Here is a 22,823-nt window from a genome sequence, read left to right as displayed (position 1 = left end):
TCTTCTGTTATCAGGGACACTGGGTCCTGCAGGTCAGAAGGGATAAGGATAAAACCCCACACCTCTTGTGACATCACAGGGATGTTGCTATAGAGAACAAACACCAATGCATACACGCAAAACCAAGTTTCTTCTTTAAAATCATCTTGTTTTAGTTTCTGCAAACACTGTAATGAAGTTTAGGGGTTAAGAGACTCCGGACTGAGAGTGAAATGTCCCTCTCAAGTCTAGAAGATGCTATTGATGTTCATCTGGACATAAGCACTAATTCAGCCTTGTGAAGTTGAGTTGTATCTGATCTTAGTCAAAATGTAAGTTGGTATTCTCTGTTTTAGAATGGCACCCATTGAATATCTCAGAATGTGATTTCTGATTTTGTGGAGATATGAATAATGCTTTTGCTAGTCTATGTTTGCCTTTATTTGGAAATGCTGTAATTTAGTTGTACTTCCAGCTTTCCATGTGGTTTTTCTATTAGCATATGCTTGCATATTATGTCTGTTGGAAATCAAAGGATTGAGTCGTCTTCATGTGGTATGGTGTTGTACTTTAAGTACTTCCTTATGTGTATCTTATGCCTGGTAACAAATTGCACACCACACTTACATGCAGTGCAACATGTGCATGTGTGCTCGTATTTAACACACATTAAGGTCTAATGGTGAAACATTTAGCCACATAATATGTTGATCTGATTTAAGGAGTGCCTTATGAAGGAGTGTCTGCATACCAATGTTGTTGAATTCTGAACTGCTAATTTGTATAGTTAAAAAATATTGGACAGATTGAGGATATTAAATCTCAGATTGACCTCTTGGCTCAGGACAAAGTATCCAGATTTTCAATCCGCATGATTTTGGGTGTTGTGGGAAGGTAAAGTATAATGTCTCTGGGTGTGACATCATGTCCTGTTGTCCATATTCCAAAGTAATATTGCATGTTCAATGCCTATAATGAATGCACTTAAGTATAAGAAACTTGCCAGTTTAGTGTAGTGTTGTCAAAAGACCCGGTACTTCGGTACCAAGTCGGTACTAAAAAAATGAAAATGTGACGGTACCAGGTTTCTGTAAGTACCGGTAGTACCGAGGTCCCGTTCAAACCCGGTTCTTGACGCATACAGCGCTATGATTACCGCGAAGCAGAAGACGCGGACGGAATCTCAAAATCCAGTCATGAAAATGAAACTTACATTTTAATATGGACAGTCAAAGAATTTGTCAAAGTTAGCATAAATTAATCAAATCAAATCTCCATATGGACCAGTATTTAAATGTTAAGCCGCAAAAGTTGGTTGAAATCTGAATCCTGCATGTTCTGCGTGTCTCTGTGTGAATGAATGAATGGCAGAGACGTGGGGGTTTGTTTACTACATAGCGACCCTCTACATTGCAAGTACACCACTCGCATATGCTACTAAATCTTCCTTCTGGCGACTAAATAATTTCTAATATTAGCCAATGGCTAATAAATTCTCCGATTTTACTCGCCATTGTGTGAGTTAGAGGCTAAGTATAAGTTTAGCTCAGATATATGTTCACTCGCCGAACACTCTCTGACTGAGCGCTTTAAAGTTTCACTCTCAGTCAGGCGATCTGTGTGATCTCAATGGATGCACAGCGCACCTGTGTTTAATGTACCTCTAGTGTGAAGGCGCACAGATCGCTGTCACACACGCAGAGACCGAGAGAGAGAATTGACGCACTACATTTAAACTATTCTTGGTTGTATTTTTTCCTGTCAAAATAGTGGCATATCTATGGAAATCTTCAGCTTTTAAGAATAGCTGGGTTTTCCGGTAACGTTAGTGTGTGGAGTTAATGCGCAAATGGCAATCTCATTGGCTGGCGCTCACCTATTATCTTTCGTTTTGATTTCAGCAAATCAGTTCAAAACCTGATTAATATTCATGAATCCAGCAGCTAATTAATCCTTAGTAATCTTTAGTGTGTTTTTATAATTCTTCTTATTAGAATTCGTATCAATATTATCTTATCAGTATTCTTGTTAGTTTTTCTCACCTCCTTTTTTTTTTTTTTTTACAGAATCACTGAATGACAAAAAAAGCACCACCACCATTCCAGTTAAAATGTTCAGTTAAATTGACTAATATGCATTTAAACATGGTTATCAAGTTTACTTCTAATTACTAAAGTTCTAATTATATATCAGTCTGGCGAGTAAACTAAAATATTTAATGGCCAATGGCGATTCAATTGCAGAGGTGTCCGTAGAGGGTTGCATAGACTGAAGCGTGTAACATTTGCAGTAATCTCAGCATCTGCCATCTCAATGTGGACATAAATACATAAACAACATCACCAGAACTGTTCACTTCACAAGCATTTTACCGTTTCATTTGAGTAAAACCAGTGTCAGTTTAAAGGTATTCACGGCAACCCGTCAAAATAATTTCATTTTTACAAGAAGGCATTGTGCTAGAAATATTACTATTATTTAATAGAAGGTATGTGATACTGCTGAGAAAATTAATAAAACTTTTTAAAGAAACAAATCACACAATATTTCTTCCATGTTTTAATTTTAATAGCAAATCCTTTATTTACCAAAAAATAGAATATATATAATTGTATTACTTGTAAAAAAAACTTTAATCACAATTTTAAATAAGTATAAAGAATGGCATTGGTTTTATTTATAGTGATAAAAAGTGTGTTTTTTTTTGTTTTTTTTTATTAGCATATTGTGTTTTGCCTTGGTACCGAAATTGGTACAGAGAACCGTGGATTTTCACTGGTATCGGTACCAAATACTGAAATTTTGGTACCGTGACAACACTAGTGTCTTGTTTTACCTAGTGGTTCTCAACTTGTAGCCCGTTGCGAATCCAGATGCGGCCCATTGTGCAGAACACAATTTAAAGATTTCTTCCAGTTTTACATTAATTTAAAAATGTACTAAACAAATATAAGCTACAATGTTTTTATGTAAATTATGTTTTTCATATATTATTTTCAGAGCAGACCAAATGTACTCTGTGTATGAATTAAATTCATATAGCCATCAGCAGCCATTAGTTTGGTAAAATTAAGTACCAGAATGGACAAATTTGTTTTTAAGGGAGAAAAAAAAAGTGGAAAATGCCAGCGAAGGAACACATACAAACAAGAACAGTTGCAGCATCAGCATTGAAGGAGAGTGCTGGACTTTTGGCATAAACATTCGGTTTGCCCCCGCCACTCACTTGAAGACAAAACACATTTTGAATGCACATTTTCTGCAATGTTGCACATCAAGTCACGCTTCCATGCACATCTTACAGACTGCAACTTAGAAATCGCAACTTCATCGTGCTGTTACTCCTTTCAAGCTGAATTTCACTAAATTGGTCAGCTCCCGACAGCATCAGGTGTTTTATTAATCGTGAGTATTATTATTTATTTATTTATTTCAATGTAATCATTTAGATATAATATTTAAGCTATAATATTCTATATCTGGTTGGTTTGTGTTGGTGACGTAATGTGTAAATGGCATGTGGCCCGTGAGACTTGCACTTAGACCATAGTGCGGCCCAGTGGAATAAAAGGGTTGAGAACCACTGCGCTCCTGCGCATGTTTGTTTTGGTCATAGTGACCTTATCCTGGTGCAGCGTGATCTTTGCATACTGTTAAAGGTAATAATTGTCACTCAATTTTACAACCTCCAGTTTTTAAAATAAGCACACTAGGGTTTGCATTAGGTGTTCTTGTATCTCATTTGGCAGAACAGGATGCTGGCCAAGGTCGTAAGAGTTTGAATGAGAGAGGACATTGACTGTGTATCTCGAATGCACTGCTTTGAAAGAAAGTGTATATAAAATATGAAAATAAATTATGCAAATGTAGCCTAAATGTTATGTTCAAGGAAAGTTTCTTGTTAGTTATTGAGGGCAGTTGGCTGGACAAATGTTGATATAATTTTTTTTTGTAAATTCTGGTTAATCTTTCCTATTTGGGTCGAGTCACTATGTTGCATGAACATTCTAGCTTTAATTGCTCATCTTATTTTATAAATCACCTCTGCCCTAGGTACATCTTTGAAGCAACCACTTGCATGCCATTGGCTGATTTTTCGTATCTTGGTTATCAGTTTGAAAAAGGGTTTGTCATCACATTGCAAATGTCAGATTTTGTCATTTTTTTATTATTTTGTTTTTGAATGTTAGATTTACACCAGATGTTTACTTTTATGAAAAACCTTCAATATGTGGCTGAAAAGTTACTGTTGTCAAAAACTTGTTGTTGTGATCTTCAAAATGTTGTGTTAAGCAGACATTTAAATTCTGGGTATGGCATCTGTTCTCTCAGCTCCCAGGAATCTTTACTCCGATGTCCAACCTTATAAAGTTACATGGCAAAGAAATGTATGTGTGATTCATTATTTTCTTCAGTAACACTTTATTTTAGTTTCTTATTAGCATGCATATTACTTGAATATTAGCCATTTATTAGTAGCAATTAAGCACATATTAATGCCTTATTCTACATCATTAATCCTACCCAATACCTAAACATAACAACTACCTTAGTAACTATTAATAAGCAGCAAATTAGAAATTTATTGAGGGAAAAGTCATAGTTAATAGTGAATAAGTGTTATAGTTTTATTATTCAAAAGTGTTACCTGTTATTCCAGCTAATTATTTAATCCAGTTGTAAAAGGCGAGACCTTTCTCAGTGGCTCCTTTTTTATTAGAGGATGCTCATGTTTCAAAACAAGTCCCCAGTTATCTTTAACTCCTTACCCTTTTCATTTTGGATCCGGCTAAATTTACTAGGCGACAGCTGGCAGAGGTATATTTAGAACACAGGTGGTCATGAGAGCCTTCCTGCCCTGCAGTTCCTCTCCAGTCAAGTGCAGAACTGAGGCAGAACAAAGCCAGTCCAGTCCTCAAAACACTCTCATCCGTCAAATACTGGTTCAGCCCCACCAACAGGAAGACACCTGCAAACCTGTTCAATGAACTTCCACCTCCTGCACTCTTTGAGTTGTGGCCTTGTCATTCAAAATGTATTTGTTTTCTGTCCAAACGAAATCCTAAAATATATGAGTGTGAGTGTTAATGTGTCTGGTAATTTTGGATCGTAAACATAGTTTAAAAAAAGATCATATTTAAATTTTCACAAGGCAAAACTAATGACACCAGCTGTGCTGCCAAGGCATGATCTTCGTGCCCATTGCTATTAGCGGAGCGTGCCACGGTAGCCCTTGTGCAGAGGTTACTTGAGCACAGCTGAGTGGGGCAGAGGGGAAGTCTGCTTATTAGGCATAGTGGAAAGGGTGCATAGTGAAAGGTACATCCATAAACAAAATGTCCCAGGACCTGTGAATTTTGAACAGATCGTAAACATAATTTTTTATTTTATTTTAAGCTGTATTTTTAATAAGAATGATACATTTTGTCCAAAATGTTTCAAAATATTTTGACCTAGTACCAGAATTAATGAATTCATTAATTCATTCGTTTAATTCCAATTTTATCATTCTAGAATAATATGCTGACAATGTTCCCATTATAGCGTTTCCGTACTGCTTAAAAAGAAATTCTGTATGATTTTTCTCTCTGATTGTAATCTGTAATTTCTGTCATGATGAGAGTTCTGGCCAGATGAGTCATGTGTTGTGTTTGTTTGATCACTTGGAACACTTGCCCTGGATGATGTAATTTGCATTTAATCCTTCAATTAATTGGTCTTTTTGAAGTCAAGCCAGGATTTCTGGGGGAAAAAAATACAAGCCTTGTTGATCACAGAATCTTGTTAATTTCAGGAATTGTTGGTGAATACTAGCACAGTAAGGTTGTTTCATTCATTTTTCTCTTTCTTCGCTCCATGTTTGCTGTCTTAAATTTCTCTTAAGGAACAAAAATTACAGAGCAAAATAAAAAACAGACTGCCAGCAGTTCAATTTAATTGTACATTCATAGGTCGGAGTATTTATATTTACAACAGAGCACCTGAATCACACTGCACTAGTGGGCACAGAGGCCTATCCAAGCTTTATGTAAAAGGATTTGGCTCAAGATGTGGTAAGCCCTCAACAAGCATGGCTTGTAACTAAGGGGTGGAAGTCTGTGGTGAGTCTGTTTTCTTATCTGTGTTAAATCCTAAGTAACATGATTTACATGGTTTAGATATCAGAATGATAACTTCATGAAGAAAAAAAAAGTTGCTGTCAAAGTTTAGGTTTCCTCTTCACTGTTGAGAAAATGTTCTGTTGCTGATCTGTTTCACATTTCTAAAGGACCTGTTTCTTTCAACTTTATGAATTCTAACGTTTTTGTATAGAAATAAAATCTCTAGAGATTGTTTAAAGGAACAGTTCACCCAAAAATGAACATTCATCATTTATTCAGCCTCATATCATGACTTTCTTCTGCTGGACACAAAAGTAGATATTTTGGACAATGTTAGGGTCCAAACAACATTGTACCCTATTGACTTGAAACCTATTGACTATTAAGAATGGAAAATAAAAGAGAAATAGATACGACGAATGTTAGAAAGCAAGTCATACTGGTTTAGAACAGCGTGGTAATGAGAAAACAATGATAATAATAATAATAATTTTTTTGTGTGTGTGTGAATGAGCCTTGAAGGTCAATTTATATATTCTTTCTTGTTTCAGTCATGTGAAAATATTCAAATGACAGGCCAGAATATGGATGTATGTGAGTTTTAAACCACTTACAGTCTAGTAAACTTTTAATGGGATAACTCGTCTTCCTTTTTTTTTTTTTGTGGGAATGAAGTGTGTGTTGTATCTCATCCTTAAACATTACACATGAGTGTATGTGTTGATACCTATTAGGTTCATTGGCCATGCTATTTTTATATTTGGATGGAGAGAGAGAGAGAGAGAGAGAGAGGTGGGGGTGAATTGGTCTCCACTCGTCCTAAGAGCATTACGAGTGCATTTGTTTGTGACATTAGCAGAGTGTGCTGTCACTGTCATATGGCAAGCCAAGGCAGCCTTGACTGGTTTAGAGCAGAGACGGTTATTCTGGATCACAACTGTTCACCCTCCACTGTATCCAGCAGAGCCCTGGGCTTAATCCTGAGCAGAACGCAGCCTGTCACAGAGGTAAAGGGGGGACAACTCTCACGAGTCCTGGGGGAGATCAGACACAGTCATTCAGCATGATTTTCTCATGCGTATTATTGGAAAAACGGTGTGTAACTGAGGTTTCTTTGCATTTAGCTTCTTTCTCTTTTTCTTGAACTTAGTGGTGTGATACTTTGTTTTTGATTTGTCTACAACATGAACTTTAGTTTTGTTAAATGTTGGCGTTGGCGCTGAGACGTTGGCACAGGTCAACTCTGCTTTCTTTGCTGTCAAACTATCTGCTGTTAATAGTCTGCAATTCTGATTTTGTATGCTATTTTTTTAAAGAGCAATTTCACCCAAAAATGAAAATTATCATTTAGGCTACTCACCCTTATGTAGTTCCAAACATGTGTGAGTTTATTTCTTTTGTGAAACACCGAAGATGATGTAAGACAACAGACATCATTTTTAATATTTAATGAAGTGAATGGTTACTGAGACTAGCTGTTATCTTTACAGGTCATAATTGATACTTTTATTTTGGGTGAACTATGTCTTTAATTGGAACACCATTGACTTTGTTTCATATTATGCTTTTGTTGTGTTATCTCTGATGTATCGAGTATCATCATAATTATTGATTGAAGAACATATTTGTTGTTTTAACCAATTTGTCCATTTTAATACTAAAATTTATTTTCTCTAAATTCAAGTTTCTCTTTTGTATTATTCACCTTTTTCTTAATGGATGTAATATTTCTACATTTTCTTAAACTTTTCTTAAAATATGACAATCAGCGACTTCTGCTTGTATGGCTTTATCTGATGTCTTGAATGTCATCATTTGTGATTAAGTACCATATTTTTGTTATTTTAAACTGTTTGTCCGTTTAAATCCAAAATCCTTTGTCTATAGACATGATGTTTTTTTGCATTTTCTTTGAAACTTGTCTTAGAAGGTTCTGAAGAACTTTTAGAGGAATAATATATTGTATTATACTTCATAGAACAACAATTGAATATTTATAGATTGGGATGTGATTGTCTAAAACGGTACTTGTCTTGTTCTCTTAACAGCTTCCTTCTCCAGCTTCTTGTTCGTTAATGGAGTTCCGGCAGGGCAGCGGTGATTACTGCCACGCCCAACATCGCAACGCTTGATCACGGGGGGATATGCCCGAAATCTGCCACTGAATGTTTGGAGAAACGCCTTCTCTGCTTTTCTCTTGCTGGTCTTTCTGACTGACCGCTTTGCTGTGCGCCAAATGGGTTAATTGGCATCGTGGCACCTGGCATTTAGCTACCGGACACTGTTCCACCCCTCTAGCTGCCCGGAGTATCCCTATCAAGAGGAAGAGGCAGATTTGGTGGAAGAGGAAGACTTTTTGTGGCCTCTATTTACCAAAAAAGGCAGCTTTCAATTTTATGTGCTGATTAGTAGTGATTTATCACAGAGGATCCTGCAAATCCCTGACACCTTCACTGTGATTGTGCATCTGCTGTATAACTGCTCTAGGTCAGAGTAGGGCCATACTGTGAGTGGAGCTGTGTGGCCCGGATTGGGTGCTCTTTTCTTCTGTAGAGTGGAGGGACACCAGCATGGTCAGGATGAACCGTCCTGCTCCTGTCGAGGTCTGCTACAAAAACATGCGCTTCCTTATCACGCACAACCCAACCAATGCATCACTGAGCAGCTTCATTGAGGTGAGAGATGACAGATGACATACTGCTCTGAAGTGTCGGTAACTAATCTTATGTGACACATAATGTCACACATAAATGGACCACAGCCAAGAACAAATTCAAAAGGTTTGTTCAAAATCCTAAATGTAATCTGTTTTGTCCCTCAAAACCTGTGCAATCTTGTTTCCTCAGGATCTGAAGAAGTATGGGGCAACAACAGTGGTGCGTGTGTGTGAAATCACCTACGATAAGACACCGCTGGAAAAGGATGGGATTACTGTTATGGTGATATATATTTTTATTAATATTAATGCTTATAAAATGTATTATTATTATTATACTTAAAAATAATAAAATATAAAGAGAAACATTCACTTTAGGACGTTATTATTTGTAGTCTTATTTAGTTCGCATTTTGTCAAAGCAAAAAAAAAAAACATTAAAAACAATTATCAGGTAAACATCAGTTAACACACACTTACATTAAAATAATATCCATATGGATAAAAAAACATTTGTATCACTTGATCTCTAATGTATTGTGTTAATTGGGACATTTAAAAAAAATTCTAAATAATAACTAATACAGTGACCTATTATATATATTTGTTTTGTCTTCAGGTGCATTTGACCTTCCGTACTGTAAATACAGTATAAGGGCCGGGTTTTGACACAAATTTCATGATTCTCATTCACAAGCTTTCGATTCATTTCGATAACCGAATCGATATTGATAATTTTGGATATATATCAGGTACAGTACTTGCCAAATTTTCTCAAGGAAAAAAAATCTCTCAACTAATGCTATAAAATATACATGAGAGTCAGTTGGTATTACATTAATATAATATTGAAGGTTAAAATTAACTATCTTAAAATTAGATTTGTAAGCTATAGCATACAACTGTTAAAATTACGCAATAAAGTTACATTTACATAATATTTCTACTTTTAAATGGCAAAATTATAAAATTTAAATGGTGGCTGTCATAAAAAATGTATTTATTCAAACATAAATTAAACATTAGAACAGCAAAAATGATAATTAATATGTTATGCGGTGGATATATCTAGCAAAATACCCCTCTCTATAGTTTGTTTTTCTATCTGACTAATGAGTTTATGGTCACCGAATCTTCTGAGGTAAATGTGACGTTACGTGACATTGTTTACAAGACTTTATATTGACGTCTTTGCGGGGCTGAAGCACTAAATGAGTGATTACATGAGACAGAATACAGATTGTAAAGTACTCTTTTAACATAACTTCAGCAATTTAGTCGTGATTATTTTGTGTTGAAGCTGGTATTAATGTGGAGGAGATGATCAGTTCACGTGCGCCTCGAGACGCTACAGTGATCTGTCACTCCACATTAAACAGCACCAAAACAGCATTTATTGTTTGAATACTGCAATACAACGGACATAAATTGAAACCTGATTAACCATATTAACCACATTAAAGGCACAATGCTTATTGCAATTTATTGGATGGGAAGGTCCCTTCAATGCTCTGTCCATTAACTGAAAACAGGCTACACTAATCGATTCTTGGGATTTAAGCATTGATATCGTTCCATAAAATTGAGAATCGATTAATATCGAGATATCTATATTTTTACCCACTCCTTGCCACCCTTCCTTTAATTAACACTCTTGCTATACTGCAGTAATGCTGCTGTTAATAGTGGTACTTATGGTACAACATTAGTGTTATGAAGGTGATTGGCTCCCTTTATCTTGTAAAGCCTCTGTCTGGATTCATATGTAGGATGAAATTCATTCTGGTTAGCATAAACCATATCTGCACATCCCCTTCAGTGCACATCTAGTCCTGGAACACACATGCTGTATGAATTGGCCGCCCAGTCATGTGATATGATGTCACATGAAGTGAGATGAGGTTGCTTTCTGTCCTCCGAAGGGAACTCTGCGTTTGAGGATTCAATCCAATAACGCTTTGCCAAACATCAGATCTTTTTCTGCGTTTTAACCGCTTGAATGCATCATGCACATGTGTTTTCAATTTTGCTCGTCAACATTTCCCCGTTACCATGACAACCATGGGGGAGCTTGATCTCTCTCCCTCTGTGCTTTTTATTAAGTCTTATACACTCTTGTGTCCTTTCACTCTGCCTGATTTCTCATTAAATAAGACATATACATGACACTACATATTTAACTTTGATATCAAGGAGAATAGCTTTCTAAGCCTCCTAGATTGACCCAAGGTCTTTGTGAATTTATCCAGAATGCTGGTGCATCCCAGGCTTTACTTTTAAAAATTCTGTGAAATGCATGAGAAGTTATGTAAATCAATTTCCTCCTCTGTGCCATCAAGAGAACTTGTTTCCGCAAGAGAGAAACACTATTGACTACAGAGCCTGTTTGAAAGATCACTGCTGTGTTTATGCTCAGTTGGACAAGCTGTAATGCTTTAGTCCATGGCTCTCCATCAAAAGAGCATGGAGCTTGTTAAAAACATGACTGCATTCATCTAGACCGGATACAGGATCAATTTGAATAGTGTACATAGTTGTTTAAAATTACAGTGTGTATTTTCTGTATCAGTAGAGTCATAAAAAAATAATTTCTAAAATTATGATTGTTTTCAAACAGGTTTTGCAAAATGCTCCCCGTCTTCTGTTGGTTGGAGCAAAACAGATCTCAACCTAAACTCACAGCATTGGATGAGCCAGTATTGCTGTAGTCAGGCTAGTCAGGATACTTAAACAAATAGAGCAATGTTTTGATTGTTCTATAGCAGTGTTGGGGTAGTTACTCAAAAAATGTAATTAGTTACTAGTTACTTCTGTAAATCGTAATGAGATTACTTTACCAGTTACTGCATTTGAAAAGGAACTTCACTACTTTTTACTTTATTTTTTTAGGGCCCTATAAAATCCGTTTTATTTTTTCTCAACTCCTTTTTAATGGTTAAATTTAATTGTATTCATCAAAAAGCATGTCTAATTAATTTAATTCATAACACTTATACATTTTCACAGCAATTTATTAAATGTTTAACAAAAATTACATGTTTAGGGCCCTATGAAATGTTTTTATTTTTTCTTCACCATATTTTTTATTTTTTTAGCATGTGTAATTATTTAAATGCATAAAAACAACTTCATTTATTACATTTTTCTTAAAATAGCCTTATGAAATGTTTTTTTCCCCTCAGAAATTCTGTTGTGTATTTACATTTTTCTGGTTATCAAATGAAGGCATAAAACATTCATTTATATTTTCTTTTAAAGATAAATTGCATTTCTTTTTTCTTCTTCTGAGAAATATATTTTCAATCTGAGTATGAACAATAAACACAAACTATGCAGCATATAGTAAAAACAATTGCACAAACTGTCTTCTACAATACAAAGTGCAACAGAAAAAAAATAGTGCAACTATCTTTATGAACTGTATAATTATATACTGATTTACTAAGTATACATAATATAAATGACCGATCCGTTAACTGTAATCTGTTTCAAAATCGATTTTACTGGCACATCGCCTAGCGTCCCAAGACATAAATCCCAGTGCTTTATCAGATATGTACCACTGTTTCATCCTTGTTTTTTTTATTTGTTTTATGTCAAAGTACTCTGTCCAGTGTTTTCTGTGCTTTTTCGGAGAGTTTTCTCATGCAAATGTGTTATTGTTTGTTTGTATTCATGCACTCACGACAGACTTTACTTTCACTTTGTTTTCGTTCATTTTCCAAAGCAATAGGCTATGTTAAGTAGTAGTTCAAAAGAGTACTTATTGGTTTAATATGGGAGAGTTTGAACCAATCTGGGTACGGGGGTAGGACTAAGCTTCAACAATCAATTCTGTTTGGCTCAGAGGAACAAAAGCATTGGTTTCTTCTGACGAATCAGTGTTGTCAAAATGCGATGACGTAATCACATACACAAGTACACTACCTCTGAATATACATAATGAGATGAATAGGATACCACCGTAACGTGGATAATCTCTGCTTTACATCACTTTTTAAAGCATTCAGATTGGATAAGCAGTTCAAAAGTTAGTAAACATTAAAGAATAACAGTTATTTTTAGCCGCGGGCGGCTGTCTCGGTCTTTGAGGGTTAAGTGCTAAGATCAATCGTTATCGGGAAACCCGGCCAAGAACTTTACACACAGGCAAACACGGCATGTGTAACACAGGAAAGCGCGATCCTATTGTCTAGTAAAGTAGTGTAGTTACCAATTATATTAGTGTAATGCGTTACTTTACTTCGTTACCCAAAAAAGTAATATAGTTACTGTAATCCATTACTTTGTAACTCGTTACCACCAACACTGTTCTATAGAGCCACAGTAGCCGAGTTTCCACTGGCGAGCTTAAGCTGAGCGTGCTAGTGCGTGCCAGGGCCAGTCGCGTTTCCACTGTCACTTTCCGGGGCTTGATCGTGCCTCGTCAGGACTTCCTCGGGTCCAACGGCCGGGGTTTTTTGGGCCAAAGCGGGCCAGCTGGGGCTAGAGGAGGGGTTATGAACAAAGGCAGAGTTTCTTTTTTTGTTTTATAAAAAAATTATCTTTGTGGGCTAGGGATATGAAGGTATCATTTGCGAAGTTATTAATCTTTGTCAAAAAAAAAGTCTTAGTTCATGTTAGCTCATTAAATAACACAGCTGCAACTTTAGATTTTAACAATGTGTTAAATATTGCAATACCTAAGATTTATGAATGTTCAGAATAATTTTTCATTGGCAGTTTAACTATTGAATTAACTAATGTTAATTAATGAAGCCCTAATGTAAATGAATGTGAATGAACAATAAAGTATCAAAACACTTTCAAACACTATCTAGATCATGTTGTAGTCCAGATTAAAATGTAAAAAAGGTTTGAAAATGAATACCCTATTAAGTCTAAATATTTAAGTATTTGTCACTGTGATGAACATCATAGCAAATCCACAAATCTGAATGGCAATTTAAATCTATTTAAATACAGTGCAGCTGCTTTATTTATGGGGTTTCCAGGGTACCGGCTGCGTTTTCTGAAGTTTAGCACCATCTGCTGTCAGAGAGTGAATGTGCTTTCATTCAGCGCGTCATGCGTGCTTGTTTACATTGATACAATATTTTAAATTGTTCTTTGATGTTGGGAGTGTGTATGTGAAGTGTATATCTCAAGATACCCCACAAATAATTTTTCATAGCTTGTTGAATTTGCCACTTTTAGGGTATGAGCCAAAATGCGCAGTTTTTTGTGTTTGTCCCCTTTAAATGAAAATGAGCTGGTGCTCCCACCTCCCTTTTCAGAAGAGTGTGGAGCTTCAAGAGCTCATGCTTGCGGTCAAAGCAGTGTTACAGTTTAACTGGTGGTGACTGTGTTACTCACTTCACATTGCTTCCAAATGCAATTTTTAACACATTACTATTTACCATCATTCTGGTAGCACATGAAGGCAGCATTAGTGAAAACACAGACAATGGTAGCTTTAGCAACATTAGCCTTACAAAGAGCCAAGAAGCTCTTTTGGAAAACAAAATATGACACGTAATGCTTACTTTGTCTGGAGTCTGGACATTTGTGCACGAAGCGTTGGTATCAATCCCTCTTTCAGAAGCAATCTTTGCTCAACACCAGTGATGAACTAATCTTCGAATTGTTAGGCAGTTCGGTGTAAAATGATAGCACAAAGATTTTCTAAATTAACTTAATAAAAAAACTAACACACACGTGAGCACTCAAGAGTATTTTTCAATATTAAGCTGCAAACCGACTATTTAAATATGATTTCTTCGTGTCTCTGTGCTAATGAATGGCGCTGATGTGCGTTTTGCTTACCACTTGTACTGAAGTGCGCGTGACACTTGCGGTGATTTTAGAGTCTGCCGCTCACTAAAATACATGAACATCTCCAGAACTGCTCTGAGAGTCACTTCATGAGCATTTGACCGTTTCATTTGAGTAAAACTATCCTCATATCATATACTCACAGAAATGTAAACGTTTTCACGGCAACCTGTCAAAAATAAAAGTTCGGTTTGACCTTGAAAGTATTGCTGCAGAATAGACTGCTGCTACTACTACTAAAATTATTAAAACCTTATTTTTAAGGAATAATCATACAATATTTATTTAATGTTTTACTCGTAATATGAAATGACATTTTAATTATTTTGCTTTTGAAGTATAGTTCTGCAGTACAGCTGTCCTTGTATTTTTAGTTGGTGTAGAAGAAATGTTTTTAGTGTAACATATTTAAGCTTTTCGTTTCATTTTCTTTCATTGTTCAGATGTCCTGCCCCACTCTCTCACTGATGATACAGAAGCTGATATGTCACACTGTTTAAATGGTATTTTGAATACACAGTATTACCTAAGATTTGTTTACATAGTTTTCTCTGCATGTTGACTTTCTATCTATATGCTCTCTCTTTTTCGGTTTACGGACTGTAATTGTGTGTCTCATCCTTTTTTTTTTTCTGGTTATATATACTGATCACTTCTGCTCTTCTTAAGTGGAGATGAGGCAAAAGCTTTGCAGGGCGTCAGAACATGGAATGGGATTTCCTCTGTATTACCCTCAACTCCAGATGGATTCAAATGGTCACCCTCCCCATTTTTACACCGTTGGATCAGAAAAGTTCAGTGAACTCAATACGTTACTTGGTGTTATTTCAGTTTATGATTAACCTGTGGATTTCAGATCCCAGTTGTCTGATAGAACAAGCATAAGATGGTAAAAATTCTAGATACACTGTTTAAAACGAACCGAAAAGTATAAATCACATTGAAATAAAAACTTAAATTCTTGTATAGTTCATGAAACAATGTTTCTTTTTGAGGAGAAAACATATCTGTGAGCGGATTTGTTGACATTTTGGGTGCCTTATGTCAGTATTTCATTCTCCAAAGTTCAAGTTTCAAAAACAAGAATCCCTTTAAAGGAAGTAATGAAACTGAAGTGTTGGTTGACAGCAAACAGGTGCCTCAAACTTCTCATGCTCTTTTGTAAGCAGAAGCACGAGTTGCTGGAGAAATAGCAGGTATGTGATGTCAGGGCATTTTCCACAATTAGGCCCTACGCTACTGGTTCTGGAGTTGGTGTGCCCTGGCAAGAGTACAGAGCACTTCCATCTCAGAATGGACTCTTGGAATTAATAGCCTACTGTTGACATACCAGACAAGGAGGGGCCTATTAACCTCTTAGTGGATTAAAATGTTATTTTTAAACCAGGAGATTCTCATAGACGGTCCTCATAGAAAATGCTCTCCTCAACTCGCTCCCTATAAATGTCCCCTTTTCTGAGAAAGCAGCGATGCAAAACACCATGCTCTGTTTGTCAGTGTATTTTGACCGAGCACATTTGTATTTTTAATACATCTTTCTGTTTCAGTCTTCCATTTAAAGCTGTCTGTGTAAAGAAAAAAAGTCTTACATTTAGTCATTCAGCAGATGCTTTTATCCAAAGCGACTTCAATCAAAATCAACAAAAGAGCAATGATATACAAGTGCTATAACGAATCTCAGTTAGCTTAACACAGTACACGTAGCAAGGGCTTTTAAATAATATAATAAAAAGAAAACCGGTAGAATACAAAAAGATTAGAAAGCTAGTTAAATTTTTTTTCTTTCTTATTTTTTATTTATTTTTTGATAGAATAGTGAGTGCTAATGTTAGAGGGTCAAATAAAGATGGAAGAGATGTGTTTTAAGCCGATTCTTGAAGATGTCTAAGGTCTCAGCTGCTCGGATTGAGTTAGGCAGGTCTTATCATTAAAAATGTTTACCCACCCTCATGTTCTTTCAGACCTCTATTACTTTTTTTTTAGCGGAGCACAAAGATGTGTTTTGAAGATCATCTTGTTTGTGTGTGTGTGTGTGTGTGTTTTCCATCAGTACCAGTGTTGTTTACCACACATTGATTTAATTGTGAGGTCAAAAACAGTAGAAACATTCTTCAAAATATTACCTTTTGTGAACCACAGAAGAAAGTCACACAGTAGAACATGAAAATTTTAGTGTGAACCATCCCTTTTAAGTACTTAAAGACTTTGAGACAGCTTATTGAATAAGATGTGATCACTGCCCGTTTGCATCTTACATAATTCAACATTTCAGATGATTCAGCTCTTGCACATGGTGTTAAATCGAGTTGTTCGTGACAGATCTGATTGAACCGGTAGAGTTGACAGGACGAGTGCCATGTTAGCTGTTGCAGAACTTGTGAAAATCGCACCGGAATCATCAGAGGGATTCGCAGGCTGCTGTGAATCTGAGATGATGCATAATGCTGAATCTTTACAGAGCACCATCTGCTGGTGGTGACTTGAGTCATTTACTTACCTTTAATTTAACTTTTATCTTATCTGCTAGTATTTTGTGTCTATCTATATGAGTGTTTATATTGTAACGTACAGACAAATATGAAATATGTAGCGACAATAGATGTGAACTCATCCTCCTGTTTCTCTCCTTCAGGATTGGCCTTTCGATGACGGCGCACCTCCTCCTACCAAGATTGTGGATGACTGGTTTAGTCTGCTGAAGAATAAATTCTGTGAGGATCCAGGCTGCTGTGTGGCTGTGCATTGTGTGGCCGGACTGGGCCGGTGAGTGTCAAGTCATCCTGATGTTCCAGATGTGCTGCTAACGCCAAAACTACAGCCACCTGTATGCTATGTTAAGAATTGAACACCACTTTATTAAACCACACTGAATATAATCTTTTTTCACTAATATTCCACAGTGGAATTATATGGCCACTCAAGTCTATTTTGGTTGAAGATGTGACATCTATTGACTATTTTAGCAAAAAATGTCACTGTTTTGTCAATTACACTGTAATGTAAATGATAATTCTGATTGGAAATTAGGGAAAAATCTGCCTAGTAAGTATAATTATATTAGTAAAATTATTAAATTACAACGATTGAGAGATATATAGACTTTTTTAACAGTGGCCATTCAAATCAGTGTTGTTATTGTTAACTAAAATTTAACTATTAAATTGTTTTCAGAATTTAAATTACTTTGAAAAAAGTATAAATGGTTACATAAAAAAAAACTTGAAAAATGTCAACTGAAGTTCAAGTTAAGTTAGAATTACTGTAGATAAAATGAAAATGAACAGAAGCTAAATAGAGGACAAATGTACAAAATCTTAAATGAAAATGTAAACAGAAAATATAAAAGAAATACCTAGTTCTAAATATGAATAGTGCAGAAATAATACTGAAATAGAATTGGTCCAAATAAAAATCTGCTGAGCTTTTTACAGTATTCTGCAGGCGCAGATTCCATGTAGTCCTAGTAATTTCCCAGCTTGCTGATGTGGCTGTTCAGAAATTGTAGACGTGCAAATGCTCATCTGAATTGGGTCAGGCTTTATGTGGCTCCCTTCTCTCTTACAAGAATTCTCAAACATATCAACAGCCTTTCCCAGGATCTGTTGCTCTTTTTCCCTCAGAATGCAATCAAGGACTGTGTGTGTAATATCTCTGGCAGAGCTTTAAGCTGGCTCGTGTTAGTGTAGTGTTTGAGTCCTGCTGTTTACATTTGGTTTCTCATCAGAATTTTTTTTTTTTGCTTTACCCCAAATACCCCTCAGCGACAGGCCTCTCAGTCTTGGCCACAGTTCTCTGCAGGTCAAACCCATTCTGCCTGACTGCTGTGTGCCAAAACCAACCGTCCAAACGGACACACAATATTAATCCAAGTTTATTATTCGAAGCACAAAAGGTTGACGTCCGAAGACGAAACAGGAAGCGAATGATAAGCAGCTCTCTTAATTGCTCCTTCATATCTCTTTTCAGTGAGGGATCCTAGTGTAGTCCCGGTGTTGCCCTCTTTTCTGGCCTGCTATCAAAACACACAGACTTTAATTAAGCTGTGGCGCTAGAATTGTTGAGCCAGACGGTCAAATTTGGCGGTTCTGCGGGAACTGTAGGCTAATGACAGTCCGGTTTACCCTGCCTGCCCTCCTCCCACTTTGACCCCTGACCGCTTCTGCCGACAAGTTAAGCACCAAGCCTCTCTGACGTAGGTTGCAGCTCCTGTGGGAGCCCTCAGCAGTTTTTGACAGGGAGCCAATGTTTGCTTTAGTAGGATAAGTTTGTGTTGTTACGCATAAGAAAGGGGCACACTCTGGAGACTTCAAAGCTGTTAGGACCCTGAGCGCAAACCGTAAAAATAGAAAATAAACATAAAATTTCTCAAGTGCTATTTTTGAAGAGGACACAAATACTACAGATAAAATTGTACTTGTAAGGATATGTATGCACAGGGGAAAGCCTTACTACTATAAGTGTAGAAGGGAGACAGTGTCTCCCAATGTGTCTCTGCAATAATTGAGAAGATAAGGGAAGCCTGCCTGAGATGGTACAGCCGGTCCATGAATAGTGACAAGGACTCCGTGGCAAGAACAGTGCTCCGCTTTGACCCTGGTGGCCGCCGGCTGCGAGGAAGACCCAAGAAAAGGTGGATGGACTCCGCAAGGAGGATATGAGAGCGGTGGACCTAGCCCTGGAGGACTTCACATACTGAGCCAAATGGAGCAGACAGAGTCGAGCTGCGGACCCTGTGTGAACACAGGAGAATGCCAGGAAAGAGGAACACAACTTAACAGTTGCACAACTATTGTATTTGCTCAACAGACTTGTGTGTGTAGGTCAGGGCTATTCAAATCTTGCCCTGGAGGGCCAGTGCACTGCAGAGTTTAGCCCTGATCAAACCCACCTACCTGTGATTTTCTAATGATCCCAAAGACATTGATTAACAGGCTCAGGTGTGTTTGATTAGGGTTGGAGCTAAACTCTGCAGTGCACTGGCCCTCCAGGGCAAGATTTGAATAGCCCTGGTGTAGGTGATGCAGGGTTGCCAGGTTTTCACAACAAAACCCACCAAATTGCTACTCAAAACTAGCCCAGTCGAGTCTCGTTCCAGGGGATAAAATACATGTTTCTCGGCGGGTTCCTCTGGTAAAATTCACATTCTGGGGGCTAAATATCACATTATTGGGGTCACTTCAACACACGGCAACAGTGTTAAAGTAACCCAATTGGCAACACTGACGTGATGCAAAGGAGGAAAGTAGGCATTTGGATCAAAGCACTGTGAGGCAAGGGAGGGAGAGATTGAAAATATTTTTAAACCTAAAACAGATTTTTGCCCCGTTTGTATGTTTTACTACTTAAAAAGTTTAAAGTATAAACGATTGTTATTTACAATACACAGCATGGTTTTTAATCATATTTTAAGGGTGGACAATCCTCACAAAATTTTTTTTATTGTTTTATCAACTCTTCTTTTTGAATATGAATTGGTATTTGGGCTGTCAGGGTCTATTTTGTCTTGAAGCCATATAGTAGCTTTTTGTGGGGAACAGACTATGAGGTAAGCTGTAGAGAGGGAAAAAAAATATATATATACTGTATATATTTATATAAAAAAAATCTAACTACCTTTCTAATCTTTTTGTATTCTATTTTCTTTTCATGTATTATGCAATTGTGTGTGTGTGTGTGTGTGTGTGTGTGTGTATAAAGACCTCTAACACTAGCTTGCTCTATTCTTTTTTTTATTCTATCGGTTTTCTTTTTATTTATTATATTATTTAAAGGGTTAGTTCACCCAGATAGCAAAATTATGTAATTAATAACTTACCCTCATGTTGTTTCAAACCCATAAGACCTCCGTTTATCTTTGGAACACAGTTTAAGATATTTTAGATTTAGTCCGAGAGCTCTCAGTCCCTCCATTGAAGCTGGACTACTTTGATGATGTTTTTCTTACCTTTCTGGACATGGACAGTATACCGTACACACAGCTTCAATGGAGGGACTGAGAGCTCTCGGACTAAATCTAAAATATCTTAAACTGTGTTCCAAAGATAAACGGAGGTCTTACGGGTTTGAAACAACATGAGGGTAAGTTATTAATTACATAATTTTGCTATCTGGGTGAACTAACCCTTTTAAAATCCCATGCTACGTGTACTGTGTTAACCTAACTGAGACTTGTTATAGCACTTATATATCATTGCTCTTTTTGTTGTTTTTGATTGCTTCAACTGTCCTCATCTGTAAGTCGCTTTGGATAAAAGCGTCTGCTAAATGAAAAAATGTAAATGTAAATATATATATATATATATATATATATATATATATATATATATATATATATATATAACTGCAGACCTGTTCTCACATGCGTTAGGTGGTAACCTAGCTGAGAAGGGCTGAATGGTTCACTATTGCTGGAAAGCCTATTGTTTCTGTGGGCTGTGCTCACACAAAAGCTGTTAGAGGTGATGTTTCCTGGTATTAAACCCTTTGTGTGTGTGTGTGTGTGTGTGTGTGTGCTGCAGGGCTCCAGTGCTGGTGGCTCTGGCACTTATAGAGAGCGGAATGAAATATGAGGACGCCATTCAGTTGATCAGACAGTAAGTATACATAAAATCTAACAATACATTACCAACACCTTGCAGCAGAGCGATACAACACCCAGTCAATACAGTGAGCGATTCAGTACAAGCACAGTAAATGATGCAGCACTGATACATGACAGATTGTGCAGCATTTATGCATTACAGCTAATTATACAGCAAAAACAAATTAGAGTAAATTATGCAGTCAATAAATGATGAATACAGTTTGCACTGATGCCACTATGAAATATAACAATAGCACACAATAGCGCTAATGAATTACAGAAAACAATTTTGCAAAAAATAAAATGCTTACATTAATAATTGTAATACTGCTTAAATTAACAATTAACGTATGTACAAACAAACTTATATTTTAATTTAAGCCATTAAAACAAATATTTTGTATATATGACTAAAAACATTTATATATTATATATTCAGTTTTGTTTGTTTAAAATGGATATTAATAATTTTATGTAGCTCTCATAGTGCTTTACATTTATGTATTCAACAAAAATTTAATTTAAACCATTAATTTAAATACAAATATTTTGTGTGCATATTTCTAAAAAAATAGAAATAAAAATTTTTTTCCACACAGGAAACGCCGGGGCGCCATCAACAGCAAGCAGCTGACATACCTGGAGAAGTACCGCCCCAAACAGAGACTGCGTTTCAAAGACCCACACAACCACAAAAGCAAGTGCTGCCTCATGTGATCTGGTCTTACCAGCCTGCCACTGAAGGAACCAATCACTCATGGACTAAACCGGATTTAAATTACCAATCTAGTGCATTTGAACTCTTGCTACAATTCAGGAGGGGAATTCAACCCCCTTTTGTGTATATGTCAGACCCCTGCACACAGGGTCTTCACCAGCTCAGGGCTGTGAAAGACAAGCCTCTTGAATTTTGTCTTTACACACAAACCCCCATCCTCACAGTGTTTACAAATGAACACAAACATACGCCCGATGCACACACTCATGCACACTTTACCAGCAGCACCCAGTCCAAAGATGATCATGGCCACCAGCCACCTGCTCATAGAACTCAATCACTGTTGTTTTACTCATGCTTTCGTATGAAACTGCTTGACTACCCTGTTCTTTCTCTTTTGTAATTTTGAAGTTTCAGAATGCATGTCGCTGTACTTTTCTGAAGATGCATGTGAGTGGTCTAACCTAGCGCTCTCTTTTTTTCTACATGGTATCATGAATCTACTCTAGGGATTCAAGTTTTTTTGCACCACTGGCTGCTTATTAATAGAACTGTGGGCATCTGGATGGATAACATGGCACACTTTCACCTGACTTCCAGGTTTTTGGTTGTTTTAGCTGCTTCGAAATCTTGTTGAAACTCATAAAAAAGAAATCCAGCTAATCTGATACACTTCTGTACCACTGAATTGCAATCGTAAACCGAGAGAAATCCATGAGTGAGCACAATTGCAGATCAGTAGTTCTGTTCTAATTTGCAGCCACAAGAGGGAGTCATCACACTATAACTTTCACATGAAAAATCTTTTTGGACTTGCCGGGGTTTTATTTTATTTATTTTTTTGCTGTTTGCACTCCGTGCTCATGCGTGGCTTTTTCTCATGGACATTTTTGTACTCTGGACACTTATTAACTGTGGAATTTCAGAAGAAACTTTTCAAAAAGAGGCTTAAAATATTTAGTCTTGTCCATA

At 36.6% G+C, this 22,823-nt stretch overlaps 1 protein-coding gene across 3 annotated transcripts in view; it reads left to right on the top strand.

The window, feature by feature from the left end:
• LOC132158589 (protein tyrosine phosphatase type IVA 3) overlaps positions 1 to 22,589 on the top strand; it is a 45,507-nt gene extending 22,918 nt beyond the window's left edge. The window contains exons 1-6 of one of the 3 annotated variants that reach the window (XM_059568046.1): positions 6,917 to 7,087; positions 8,129 to 8,755; positions 8,927 to 9,019; positions 17,183 to 17,313; positions 21,069 to 21,143; positions 21,733 to 22,589. In XM_059568046.1, the coding sequence (XP_059424029.1) occupies positions 8,651 to 8,755; positions 8,927 to 9,019; positions 17,183 to 17,313; positions 21,069 to 21,143; positions 21,733 to 21,850 (522 nt within the window). In that variant the 5' untranslated portion in view covers positions 6,917 to 7,087; positions 8,129 to 8,650 and the 3' untranslated portion in view covers positions 21,851 to 22,589. Of the gene's footprint in view, positions 1 to 6,916; positions 7,176 to 8,128; positions 8,756 to 8,926; positions 9,020 to 17,182; positions 17,314 to 21,068; positions 21,144 to 21,732 lie in introns of those variants that run through there. The other 2 variants (XM_059568047.1, XM_059568048.1) reach the window with 2 other exon arrangements.
• Positions 22,590 to 22,823: the final 234 nt, after the last annotated feature.

Source organism: Carassius carassius, chromosome 15, assembly GCF_963082965.1.
Source record: "Carassius carassius chromosome 15, fCarCar2.1, whole genome shotgun sequence".
In the NCBI taxonomy this organism is placed as follows: domain Eukaryota; kingdom Metazoa; phylum Chordata; class Actinopteri; order Cypriniformes; family Cyprinidae; genus Carassius; species Carassius carassius.
Note: the sequence above shows the minus strand (reverse complement) of the source record. Positions and strands in the feature narration are given on the sequence as shown.